At 38.1% G+C, this 14,414-nt stretch overlaps 1 protein-coding gene across 2 annotated transcripts; it reads right to left on the reverse strand.

Moving 5' to 3' along the window:
- Positions 1–6,699: 6,699 nt before the first annotated feature.
- On the reverse strand, positions 6,700–10,658 carry LOC109991523 (beta-1,3-galactosyltransferase 5). 2 transcript variants are annotated; one of them, XM_020643845.3, is made up of 2 exons: positions 10,424–10,658; positions 6,700–8,616 (listed from the first exon to the last, which is right to left on the reverse strand). In XM_020643845.3, the coding sequence occupies exon 2, from the start codon at positions 8,609–8,611 to the stop codon at positions 7,646–7,648; it is 966 nt and encodes a 321-aa protein (XP_020499501.1). In that variant the 5' UTR covers positions 8,612–8,616; positions 10,424–10,658; the 3' UTR covers positions 6,700–7,645. The 2 variants fall into 2 exon arrangements, with proteins under 2 accessions (XP_020499501.1, XP_020499494.1); XM_020643838.3 differs by having other exon boundaries at positions 10,287–10,646.
- Positions 10,659–14,414: the final 3,756 nt, after the last annotated feature.

Raw genomic sequence — 14,414 nt, forward strand, 5'->3', positions numbered from 1 at the left:
AGGTGAAAGAGGGAGGTGAGAAGCGGTGACTAAGACATGGGAACCCATGTTTGCTTCTCGCCCCAGACCCTGTGGTTGTTCGTCTTGTCAGTGTTGTTGTTGTTTTTTCACATGGCCTACCACCTCGTCGTGTGGACCACAAACACGCGTTAGTGCCGTTTCTCACTGCAAATCATGCTCACAGTCTCCAGCTCTGCTAATAAGCTGCACTCAGACGTCCTGTGATGATGGACACTGTTGCACACAACCTTTAAACACTCGGTTTTAATACAGTGGCAGGTAATGCGTGTGTAAGCGGTTACCAGAAGAACAGTGCCAGTGCCAAGTGTCGAATAGATAGCCTTTTTAACATAGAGAGTTACAGTTTAACTAACTAGGTGTGGGTGCTGGTAGCGTAGTGGTTAGTGTGTGTGTCACATGTGCAGAGGCTATAGTCCTCCAAGAGGGCGGCCTGGGTTCGAATCTGACCTGTGTCCGATCTTCACACTATCTCCCTGACTTTCCAATTCATCATTTATCACTACTACTGGAATACTGCACAATGACACACTATTAGAAATACATGAACATAAATTCTGATTTCATAAGTCGTGTGTGTGATGATTTCAGTGGTGAACATGAAGCAGAGTCAGGCCTGATACAGCGGAGGCCACAGCTGGAAGGGGGAGGAAGAGAATACGTGTGCTATTACAATTGTTTCATTCTCTCTGTGTAGAACATACGTTGAATGTGACATGCTTTTGTGTGTGTGTTTTTGCGTCTGTGTATGTGTGTCCAGGGAGTGGACCACAGCAGGAGGCCTCCAGCAGCCGGGGGGAGCTGCTAGTTCTCACAGCCCACTGAGTGACTCTCTGACAGGGATCGTGAGAACCTGGGTGGCAGGGGTCCTTTGTGGTTGAGAGGAATTTAACAAAATGTAAAGGGAAGAAAACAGCAGTGTTCACAGATGTCAACAGCAAAACATAGTGAGAGGAAGGAATCTGCACGGCTGCTCAAGAAGAAAACTATTTTTAGAACAAGAAGGTTAAACAAAAGTCCATGCTAAACAAACCTGTCACTACACCTTGATATTCAACTTAATGACTCCTTCCTCTTAGACTCATGGTGGAGCACAGTTTTAGTTTAGAATTAAATATTATCAGCAGTAAGGGTTGAAGTATCGACTTAATTTAGGCAAAAGTATTATAACCACACGGTTAAAATACGTTTTCACAAGTTCAAGTTAATGGCAGTGTAACTGAATTTAAATAATATGCTTATAATAAATAAGTAAATAAATAAAATATAGAATTATATGTTAATCATTAAAAAGTAATCACTGATGAAAAATATAATACAGTAATAAAAACAGCCCTTATGGCTGTACTACTAAGCTATAATAAGCTATTTTCTTATGATTTGGCATGAATTGTAAAAAGGAGGATTTCACTAAGAGTAGGCAGAGCATATTAAACTATTTCGTGTTTCAATTGGTGTTTCTAAATTCATACATTTTTTGTTGGATAAAAAAAATAGTTACAATGTTTGTTTTGTTCAGTTTTATCCAACCAATAGTGAAAACCTCAATCTATTGACAATACAGTTACCTTATTTAAATGTGACAAATCCTAACATTTTAAAGATGGAGCAGTTAAAAAAATTTATTACTTAAACAAATGTCATATTAACAACTGTCATATTAACAATAAATAATCGGTCAATTGCCTCCTTGTTCAGGTTGTTCTTGTGGAGACAGGTGGATAAAAATCTTCGTCTTGATACAGAAAAATCTGAATTCATAAATGAAGTAGTTACTCTAGTTGTCAAAGTGTAGAGGGGAAGTTAATGGTACAGTGTTTTCTCTTAAATGCCAAAACACTGAGGCAGGAAAAATGACTACAATGATGTTACCGTAAAGTTGACCTTTGACCTTTTGGATATAAAGGGTCATACTGTAAACCATATTATGACATTTGTGTCATAATAGCATCTCAGTGAAGGTGTGAATTCATTATAAAGGAATTTTTTTTGCTAATCCCAATGACGACATCAGTTGATCTCTAACCCGCAAATTCTAATCAGAATATCTTTGTGATCATGTGGATGTGAAGAAATTTGCACTATAGGTGTGCCTAATATTGTTTATATTAACTATTTTATTGTGTTTACATGATGGATCACTGTTGTCATAAAGAATGGACAGCACAAGAGCTCTCAACAAGGGAAGCCAAAAGATTTAGAGCTCCCCTCAATGACTGGCTGCAGTATAGTTCATAAGCTCTGCCTGCTAATAGATTGGACAACTAGAAAATCAAAATACACGTCAAATGTTTTTCTCCGACAGGGACCTGTCCGTATAGTTATTTTTTATCAAGCCGATTAGTTAATCTTTCTGAGAAGTTCAGTTTTAATACATTATTTGAGTTGAGCAGTAACATCCTGATATAGGCTACGGCTTTTCTGATGAATGTGGCCCTGTGTGCGCTAGATTAACATAGTAGAGGAGAAAAGGTGAGAGGAAACGTCTAACAGTAACTGTCTGCTTCAAATTGAAACAAGAATCTATTCTGACCTGAGAGGTATTTACCATTTTATCAGCAAGTTCGTGGAAGGGGTGGGGTGTTTATTCTGCAGCTCCACTAGCCGTATCTCTTCTGCACGGAGTCTCTGGCTCTAAATCTTGTAACCAGTGCAATATGTCAGCACCCTTCGCGGGAGTATTTTGGCTGTAATTTTGTACAAGGTATGTAGTGGTGGCCAAGTTGGAAGAAATATCATATCATTTTATGCATTTTCATCAACCCAGTGGAAAAGGAATGTGTTCCCTCTATACAGTATTAAGTATTAATTTCAATGTGTTAACCAGATTAAAATGTCTCACAGGAGCTTTGAATTAATAATATAGAATAGAAAAGTTTGGTTTTTGGCCATTTGGTGGCAGTGGAGGGACTTAATGTTACCTTCATGTTAGAATGCAGTTGTTCATTATGTTCTAATTATAAACTTTTACTCTTTGACTGGCTGCTCTGGAGTTTAGTTCACAGAAAAAGCTGCAAGAACATGAGCGTTGTCGTATACACCTCTGTTCTAGACTTAAGGGAGATATTAAGACACGTTTGAGTTGTCTGCAAATGTTGGTGTGTGTGTGTGTGTGTGTGTGTGTGTGTGTGTGCGTGTGTGTGTGTGTTTGTATGTGTCTGTGTCTGTGTCTGTGTCTGTGACCACATACAAGACCAGCTGAAGTTTATGACCCTGCAGGGCTCTCTGTTTTCTCAGGGTGACAGAAAGGACAGCCGGTCTGCAGGGGGCAGAGAGACAGGAGGAGGGGATATATTACAGCAACACCTGGTCTGTAAGTACAACTGGATATAATTTGGGGGTTGGATGGTTTAGGAGCTGTATCTGTTGTACTTGTACTTGTTGTATGTAGTATTTTTTAAGATAGCTGGTTAAGGTTATAACGTAAATTTGCTTACAAGAGCTTAACGATCTTGTCCTTTACCTGTAAGTAATAAAAACCTCATTCTCCTGTTTTTTAACAATCCAATATATTGCTTACTGTTAATCTTAGCTGTGGAGAAAGTCAACTAAGATTGTATAGTGTGATGTAACTCACTTTGTCTGACACTCTGGCAGTGATTACAACGTTAAAAAATAACTATGAAGAACGAATCAATCTTGTTACAAAGTGTTTCTGCAGCCTGCTGTTAATCTCCTCATCTGACACAACCTCAGCGACATCATTAACTCACATTTACTAATCAATTCATAGTTATTGTAGCCACTTTCCGGAACCATGAAGCCGCTGAAAGGCTGAGGTTGTGCCTATAAAAAAAAAACACTGAGATACGAAAAAATAAGTTTGACTTCTTATTCACGAAAAAAGAGAATCAACTTATCATAACGTGCATTAACTCGTAATCACAGTAATCACAGTGAGCCAAAAACCATAGCGGTCAACAGAAAAGACGGCGACTCAGCTCACCCTCTCTCTTCCAAAAGAACAATAGGTGAACAGGTGATTTAAATCTAAAAATGATATAATAAGCAATAACCCAAAACACCAAAATATAACACACACTACAAACCTTAAAATACTTTAAATAAACTTAAACTTATCCATGGCTCCAACAGTAATACATAATCTTCATAATGATCTGGTTTGCATTTGTAGCTTTAAACATTGTTTAATGTTTTACATTGGGATACAGTAAATATCATTTATTAAACTGTTTTGTCTTCTTTTTTCACATTTATTAGGATATTTTCTGTATTCCTGTCCATTTGTCACACTTGTTAACTTCAGATTTGTTCTTCTCCTATACACTTAGCATTCTTCTGCAACAAATCAGTAAGAGGCTTTGTGTTAACATAAGTAATGGAACATAAATAACAGCTGACCTACTTCTACACACACATGCTCAGACATTACATACAATAAATAACACAGGAACCCGTCAACTCAATCCTCTCCAAGGGCATCAAAGGAGCAATTTCCTCTGTAAGTGTGTGTGTGCGTGTGTGTGCGTGTGTGTGCGTGTGTGTGCGTGTGTGTGCGTGCGTGTGTCATCCTTCACAGATAGAAGTAGGACAGAAAGTATGTTTGAATAAGGAAGAAGAAAGAAAAAAAGAATGTGTAAATCTTCACTGACCTGAAGGTTGTGTTTAAACAATGCACTAAACTCTACACTAAAGGTTTTGTACAAAAAGATAAATTTCCCAGGTGATAAATTGTGCTTTTTGCAGACTGGATGGTGCCAAAAGTGATTTATGCCAACCACTGAAGAAGATCTTTGAGGTTAGATGACAGTAAAACAATGAATGACGTGTGGATCCTGGGTTTGGGTTTTTAGCATGTTTGTGATTTATGCAGGCTGCAGTCAGCAGGAAAAGGGAGAGCAGGGCCTTTAACTTTGGGGCTCCTCCCTTATCTGACAGAGGAAGAACAGATCATAGACAGCTGGAGATAAATAAGAAACACATGGGAGAGACTGTTCACGCCAGAGAGGAAGAGACAGTGAGCCAATATGAGGTCACCCTCCTTTGTTTGCTTCTTTTTAGATAAAGACCAACATCTGAATCAAGGACTTAGCCTCCAGGTGTATAAAGTGAGGCCAAAGCAGAACAGTCTCAAGCCTGTATTCTTTTTAGCAGCCAGCAGGGAGGACTCCTGATTGTGTACATAGACTGTAAAAAACATGGCCTTACCCATTGGTTTCTTCTGAAGCGGAGTTTGGAAACCCATCAATGACCGTTGTCATATTGGAAATGTTGTCTCTTAACCTCCTATCATTCTAGAGACAATCATAGAAGAGGTGTAGTTGAGACTGGCCTTAAGCATCCTTCTGTCATAAGATCAAAACAGAAGAGTTCTAAAATAATTTACCTCCATACAGTTTGTTACAAATAAAGCAATGAGCTATTGGGACCAATCATGTTTTTTGTACTAGGCTGTAAACATTTATGCTTTTAAAGTGGGCATTCAAATATGGCCAACTTCAAGTGGACACCCAAGCAACTAAAGTTATTTGCACTTGCTTAATTTTTTAACAGCAGATGATGCCTTCAATGTAGTGTAATGTTCACTCTTGGGTTTTGGTCCATTTCATTGTAAAGAGGCATACACAAGGGTATGTCCTTGAGGACAGCTACATATTAAATGTAACTCTTTGATTTTTTTTTTTTTTACCTTTATTCATCCAGGTTAGTCCCATTGAGATCGGGGATGTCTTGTTTAAGGGAGGCATGGCCTGTTGTTGTTGTTTTTCACTTAATGGGGATATAAGACCAATATTGTCTCTTCCTTCAGTATTTGGTTAGCCTTTCTAAAAACACATCTGTAGCAGTCCAATAGACTTAAGTTATAGTGCCCTAAGCTGCCATGGCAGTCTGAATGATGTCTTGTTCAGTGATCAGGTATACCAAGGGACATCAGCTGTTGATTTTTTATACTTTGTCTAAAACCTGATTTGTCATGAGCCAAAATTATTTTAATATTTTTCATATTTAAAGCTGATGAAGGGAACTTTTGGTTTTTGTGGATTTTGGCAACTCAATGAAAAAATCAGTACCGCTTATATCTTTGCTGATTTTTATCTTGAACATGTTCAAGTTGTGATTTTCTAATATTTATTTTTGATCTCGCCCTGCTTTTTTCAGTCAAATGTGTCACTCATCAAGAATATTTGCTATGGGTTAATTTAAGAAAAAGGCTGTTTCATTAGCGTGTTGTTAAACACTTTGTCTTACACCAACAGCAGAGCAGTATTTTTCAGCATTATTAAATAAAATATAGAAATAGTCCATATTTATGTTGATGGTCTCGTTTGCATTGTTGGGTCCCATAGAGGCATCAGTTTTGATTCCAGTCTAGTACAAAACTAAAAACTCCTCACAGGAGCTTTCATAACACAGTAAGCATATACACCTTGCTAACCAAGATAGCATATTAGCTGATAATCCAGCATTCGTTAACCCCTTGCTCCTCTCCAGTTTCCTTTATGTACAACAGCGGTCAATGTAGTCCAAAAAAAAAAGACAAAATGTCAACAATTAGGAGGTCAAAGTTGAGGTTTCATAACATTAGTGCACCCACTATACAAACACTTCTGACACCATGCTTCAGTCTTAAAGGTGAGGGGAGAATGTCTTTAAATCTATTGTTTATGCGTTTGTCTCAGATGTTATGTATTTATTAGTTTCATACATTCAGGACACCGCTAACATCTAAGTCACTCTTTTTATTGACAATGATGCGACATGCTGTGCAAAAGTACAGCAGAACCCTTTTCTGGAAATAACATATATCTCTATAGAAAAATAAACAATGGTTTTCTAAAAAGTCATGGAGAGCATAAACTCATGTTTGCACTGAAACTGAAGGTAAATTAAGTACAGTCAAATTATGTTGTTTTCTCACAAAACTTCAAATTTTCCATCTTTGACATCAGTTCGCCTCTTGTCCAGGTCACTTCACAGTACAGTGTACAAGAATGTATTTCAGTTCAATCTCATCAAGAAATAGTCAGAAGAGGCAATTTTGGTAAAAAGTAGAAAAAACATTCTCATCCATATTAGAAAATAAAATAAACACATGCATGGAATAGTCCCCTGAGAAATCCAGTCCCTTTTTTTTTTTAATCTTTCTTAAAGTAAGCCTGCCCTCTTCTGGAAGAAGGAGCAACTACTACTGTAAATAAAAGGCAAGCTTCTGCTGAGTGAGGAAGACGGAAGAGGAACTTAACTCCATATCTCCATCATCAAAGGTGCAAACAGGTTTTATTCTACAATCTCATGTCTTCATATATTAACATTAAATTATTATTACGTCACACATCAAAGATCTCATTCTAAATGTTCCATTCCCCAAACTTAAAAAAAACATCGATGCAGTAAGGAATATATGTGAATAAGTACTTTAAGAAGATTTCAGTAGCAGGCTGTCCTCAGATTTTCTGGAGTGCATTTGTGAAAACAGCTTATGAAAGCTGAGACGGCCATGAATGTCAGCCTCAAATACAGGCACAAGTGCTTAAAGTTATGTCTTTTAAACAAATACCCACAAACAAAAAGCAAGATTTTTTTTTTTGTCAGATTCAGACAGTGAGCCAGTGACATGAGCCCAATCAGAACAAAAGGAGTCTAACTTCAGTCTTTGTAAACCTGATCAGCATTTAGCGTCTGGCTGTCTGCTCCTCTCCCAGTAACTCTTCATCTGTGGGATGCTTGTCGTCGTCATAGCGATCACTTTAGAGAGATAGCAGGTGCTCAGAGGATGCACAGGGTCGACAAGAAACATCGTCTTTGCAGGAGGGTCTGTGGGGGAAATACCCAGGCGTTTCAGGCACATTCCCAGGTAGACATCTTCTATAAAAATCGGTTTAATGTGAGAAGAAACTTCCAGGATTTTTCGAGGCAGATCCAAGGACATAACGTAGGCCATGCCCAGGGGATAAGGGGGGTACTCAGGCTCAGCAAACACTGTCTTAGGCATGTAGAACTTGTTGAACAGGCCTCTGAGAACTGGGCTGTGCCACCAAACCAGACCTGTCATGTAGTTTAGTGTTTTCGTGTTTGAATCCAGTAAAAGTTTCACCAAATTTGGGACGTGGAGAAACATATCCGAGTCGATCTTCATGGCAAAGGAGGCTCTGACACAGTAAGCTGACAGCCACTCCAGCATCGTCATCGTCTTGATGGTCAGATTGCGGTAGCTGTCCTGGAAGTCACTCTGGATCAGGTCGTGGTGCTGCTGGTTCTCCTGTTCCAGCTTCTTCTGCTGCTGCTCAGCGTCTGCTCCACCAGGCAGGCCCAGTATGAAGAGAGTCTCCACCTGCTGACCCAGAACCAGCTTTTCACTCCCCCACGTACTCCTGATGGCGTCTCGAGCAGCCACGTCAAAGGGTGAGATCTGGACCATCAGGACCAGAAAAGGAGTTGTCTTTTTACATGTCGGTGGTTCGTCCATAATGAATTTGTAGTTTCCTGGATAGGGGACATAGTAATTGTCAAGCTCCTGAGCAGGTCCCCATGCTTCTGACTTCCTTTTAGAGTTGTGGTAAAAGAGGAAGATCACCACTGCTCCAAAGATGAGGATGGAGATGTGCTTAACGTGTCTCCTCCAGTTCTCCATTTACTCTGCACAGAAAAATAAAACATGTTATATTATAGCAGCACACTCAGCAAGTATAATTCAGATGATAAAGCATTCCACAAAAGCATTTTGCATTTAAAAAGTTCCAAAAAAATTGTTGCATAATATCAAATGTTATGCTTAAAGTTTTAGCTGGTTATGAACCCACAATATGAATGACTCTTTATGACCTACAAAAGGAAGCAACACCGTCCACAACAAGATCGATTAGTTCCATAGCCTAGTTATTTTTTAACAGCACAGCTGCACCTTTGAATGGCTCATTAAACCTTAAAATAACTAACCGGAGATCAGTGGACGTCAGTGAGTCATTATGTACAAGCACTCCTCCATATTTCTTTGTGTGCACAACAGTGTTATTTATTTCTTATTTGGATTAAAAATGTATAAGTCAAGAAGATCAAACAGCAGATTCATTTGATTCCAATATAAAGACACTAAGAATTGGTGATCACATTTGGTCGAGTTGGATACGCAGCATGTCAACACATCTGTCCTGATTGAGAGGCTGCAGTGGTTGTGACTTATCCATCATGAACTAGACATACAGTACATCCTCCTCAACTGCTTCATGAACGGGACAATTATTTATATAATAATCATGCTGTTTGGATGACGACTTGAAACAAGCTATTAAAACCAGGAAGTGTCAGAAAATGTTAAGCAAGGTACTAGATTCATTGAGAAGTAGGGTATTTTTCTTTTTGCAGCCAACAGAGCGACCCCCTGTGGACAACTGATAGAATGCAGATTTAAGGCATGTAGCCTATTGGTAGCCTACCACTTTTCAGACCTCGACTATTTACCTACCAACTAAGTATTGAGGTTTGATACCTAGTTAAAACTTGTATATGTAGCCTACATCCAACAAATTATTGACTTTAGTGGATCCCATGATCCTGATGCCAAGATCCCTCTGGAAACATTTGCTGTTTGGATTTGTTATTTGTGTCTCTTAATGTCTAATGTATTTTGTATTTGAATGCTTGGCTGCTCTTTGTTTGTATGTGGCTCTGTTAATGTGTTGCTGCTGCCTGTCTTGGCCAGGACACAAAAGGAAACAATGAGTTTCTTTCCTGGTTAAATAAAAGTTAAATAGGAAGGGGGAAAAAAACCCCACAAAATCCAATAACACACGACTGAAGCATCAACAAAGGAACACACTCAAAGTGTGATGAATTAGTCAAACTTTTCACTATATCAGTATTTTTCATTTAATCCAAATTCAACCTTTTATAACATGTATGATAGGCCCTATAAAAATTTTAAAAGCTGCTGAGAGACACACACACACACCGTCATGTATAACTGAGCAGCAACAAACTCTGTAAATGTTTAGATATTCAATTCCACACAAAAATGGACGCAGGTCTCACGCCCATTTCTCCAACATTAGATAGCTTTACAAATAACACCATTAAGACCATGACAAATATCACACAAGGCTGATTGATGCTCGTTTTAAATGGAAAGTGCATGGCTCATTCAGATCGTTTCACGTGCCACTGAGTCATCACCACATCCTCTCCGAAATTGTGAGAAAACTTGACAACTGGATAAAAGAATAAACGCGGAAGATGTTCAACACTGATGTGTCAACAATATGAAAATGCCTTGAGTCTGAAGCGCAGTAAAGTAAACTGTTGCTACTCACTCCTAATTTCAGGAAGAAGTGTCTGGGTAATGAATCCTCTAAACTTAGCCTACTTATTTTTAATAGTTAATCGGCTATAACGTGTAAACTACATGTAAAGCATGGAGTAAATACAGTAGAGCTAAGATAAGCATTACCCCATCCAAAAAGCTTTTCGCTATAAACACGGGAGCATGACGTGCCGTTACTTCCTGACAATGTTATCAAGCAGTCTTCTCAGCTCCGCCTCCTCTGTCTTCCTGCTTTACACTTTACAAACGGACAGGCGAGAGAGCAGAAGAGGCGTCAGGTTTTAAAGAGAAGAGCTCAACAAGGACGGATTAATATAAACACACGTAGAGAATCACCTGAAGACAAGTAACACATTTGAAATCTCCTAGAAAGAACGCACTGCCAGCAGAATGAGATAAAGTCACAGGTGAGAGATTCTGCAGCAGAAGAGACATTAGGCTATACCTCCAGGCGAGGTTGTCTTTTATCTTCAAATATACATGTGTCAAAGGCTTTATTTCTCAATGAATTGCTCATAAAGTTGAATAAATAGAAGGTCAGCTCAAGGGTCTGACTTCTAATATGTGGTTTTATTTCAAGTGAATTTGTACATTGTTTGATTCATTGACTAGATTTAATTAAATTGTAATAGGGCGAAAACTAGAACTAATGAAATCACGTCATTTCTGAACAGTGCAGAACCCAAACATATTGCATTAATAACACTATTTAAACACAACTAAATGGTAAGCGTTGATGTTGTAATTTAACTTACTTGTGTTTCAGTTAGGCTTACTCCTAACTTACATAAAACCATAGACTGTTATTACAGTCTTCTGCCTTTGCTATTATTGCTCTTTGCTGCTGTTACACTGTAAATATATCTGTTTTTGGATAAATAAAATTGAAACTTAATGTGTGCCCTCTACTGGCAAATACAAACACACTCAGATGATCTGTTTTATATGTTTTACCCACTTTTCAGTCTTAAAGTTGCCAACAATGAATTGTTTTATCTATTAAATGATGAAAGTTTGTCACTTTTCTTTGTCTTGTGTGACAGTTAACTGAAAATATGTATAAATGTGTCCACAATAAATTAATGTGTACTGTTTGTCCACAAAATAAGCTTTTTGATGAGATCACCAAGCCTTTTTACCCTTTCTTTCTGTTTTTTTCTCTTTTTTACCTGCTTATTATAAAGTGTCTTGAGATAACATTTGTTGTGAATTGGCATAAATAAAGATTGATTAATTGATGGGTTGATAGATTTTTTTTTACAGACTTCTTAATTTAAATTCTCCCTATTTTACACACCACCAGTGTGAATAAAGAAAAATCACTAACCAAAGCATCAAAATATGCCCAAGAAGACCTGAGTGCACGGATGACACTTCCTACACGGGTGACACTTCCTACCATGCATTTTGGTCTATAATCTATAATGTGATCTGCAAATAATGCAGAAAGCCACATTTGATTGACCCATCAATCCCATTGATTTTATTAAAACTCGGTTTTAGATTTTTTTGAAACGTCACGTATAGTTTTACTGGTCATTAATACATTGCAGTTAGGACTATTTGTACGCCTACATACCCTGTCAGGTAAACAAAGGTATAACCTACTTTAATACTGATTCAGTAATGATTTTTTCCCTTTCTGTATCAGACTCCATTCAAACTGTTAAACAAAGATCATTGTATGGTCAGCATGGTCTTGAATATCAAATATGAGGCGTTGCTCAACAACAAATGTCAGACATGAATGCCACCTGATATGCCTTCCATTGTCACAAACAAAAGAAGTGGGAAAAAAAACACTCCCTGCTGAATAGTTAACTGATAAGAGTCAGGATAACTTTTCCACTTCTTTTTTTAACCCTCCTGCTGTTCGTTTGTCAGGGACAGCAATAATGTGACCTGGTGCATGTTTACTCATCAAAAAGTTGTCAGAAACCAAAAAATCCTAATAAATGTGTTTGTACCGCATTACTGACAATGAAATCAAAATGATGTGCAATGTTGCTATTCACCTTTCACAGCTCATAGTTATATTAGGATAATCCAGCTGATTTTTTATAAAAAAAAACACATGTTCAAACTATTTTGTATGTACATTGGAAAATCCTTGATATAAAATACATTAGTTTAAGATTCATTCCTTTCAGTATTTTCATTTTTTATTTAAAACTTTTTTTCATGGGGTGATGTTGATACAGAGAAATGAGACACCTCTTCTGTTCGGGGTCAAATTGACCTGTTCACTTAAAAGCAAGCCAAACGAGTCATGAGGATTTGTATTGAAGGTAAACTTTATCTCTGCTACAGTATGTTGAGAAGGTTTAGAACAAGAAATGAAAAAATAAACTATCTTTAATATAAAGAAAGTGTGCTTTGTGCAAATGAATTTTGCACGTCAAACTTGTCATGCTCTTCAAGATTCTTCTCTGGGACTCCTCAAATCAGCTCTCCTGCATGTAGAGGAGGGGAGCGACCTCTGAATGCCAGCAGCCTTTCATCCACTGTGAGCTGATTGCAAACCCCCACCCCTCCACCACCCAGTACTGCCACAGTGAGCGGCCCCTCTAGCCAGGAGGAGCCCAAAACTGAGACTGTCCCAGCCCACCAAATGCTCATTCTGCATGCCAACTCAAATCCATAACCCGCATAGGAAGTCCCACCCTCCCTCCTTTTGTTTTGCACCTTCTGAGTCACGATGAAGTTTTTTGAACCATCTATTTTAAGTTAAGACTAATTAGGGCCAACAGAAGAAGTTTCATATTGAAAAACTACTTACAAACATTTTTCCTTGATTCTTTTTAACTATAAAAAGGTTCAATTTGACCTGCAACATAAAAAGGATTGGTTTGCCTTTTTTATGACAACACATCTAAACCATATTACCAAGGCCAGACAGTAACAGGCCATTGTCAACACATGCACCAAGCATCAGAAAACATTTATTAAAACCTTTGAAAGGTCCTTAAAAAGATCCCAAATCTGTGATGATCTCATCTACTGCAACCAGTTACATCTTAGCATCACTCCGTCGACGACTGAGTAATTGTAAACTTCGGTCCTCATTCCTTCTATGTTTTAAGGAAACAATGTCAACAGTTAATGAATGCCTAACTAAAGGCCTACAAGTTAGAGGAATAAAGACGAACTGATTAGGATTGGTAAACGATCTTAACATTAAAGATCCGATAATCAGGCCACGGAGCTCTGCATCGATTAAAATTCCAAAACCAGTTGATATGTTTCATGTTCAATTTCTGCTGCGTTATACCAAACATTCCACAGAAGTTGGATATCAGATTATACCAAAGACAAACAAGAACTGTTGGGTTAATAATGATCCCTAGACATCATAAGCTGTGGCTCAGTCAGTTGGTAGAGTCGTTGTCTTTCAACCGGAAGGTCAGCTACTGCGGCAACAAGTTCGATGTGTCCTTGGGCAAGACACTAAACCCCAAGTTGCTATCACTGCTCCATCGTTGGTTTAAGAATGGGATTAGTTACTTCTGATGGTCACTTTACATAGCAGCCTCTGGCATCACGTGTGTAAATGGGTATTGGTGTGACGTGGTGTAAAAGCGCTTTGAGTAGTCAGAAGACTAGAAAAGCACTCTACCAGCTCAAATCCATTTACCATTACCATTTCCAATTCATCACAGAGAAATAATGAAAAGATAAAAAAAACATTTCTACAATGATAATTTTTCCTGTTGTTTTCACTATTAATATTTAAGTACAAAAGCACTGCTCTCCTATCTCAGCAGACAAATGGCTCTATGTCATACAGTGTTATCTCCTTTAACTGTTTAATTGGTTTGCATTTGTGCCTGTTGAGGGAATTCAATATTTAGTTGTAAGTGTTAGCAGAATTTTCTAAAGTCCATGATGAGATATGTACAGAAGAGGAAAGATTTTTGTGCCTGTAATAACAAATTTTCATATCTCCTTGAAAGTGAGACACTGTCATGGATTGGGAAAACCAAGAGGACAACCCAGATGCAGAATCAACAAAAATATTGACTCAAACAAAAAGGCAAACAAAAACTCTCTTCCAAAAATCCAAACAGGAGAAAACACGGACCCACGGGTAAACCGACACCGACAAACACATAGAACG

Source organism: Labrus bergylta, chromosome 1 (genome assembly GCF_963930695.1).
Source record: "Labrus bergylta chromosome 1, fLabBer1.1, whole genome shotgun sequence".
NCBI lineage: Eukaryota > Metazoa > Chordata > Actinopteri > Labriformes > Labridae > Labrus > Labrus bergylta.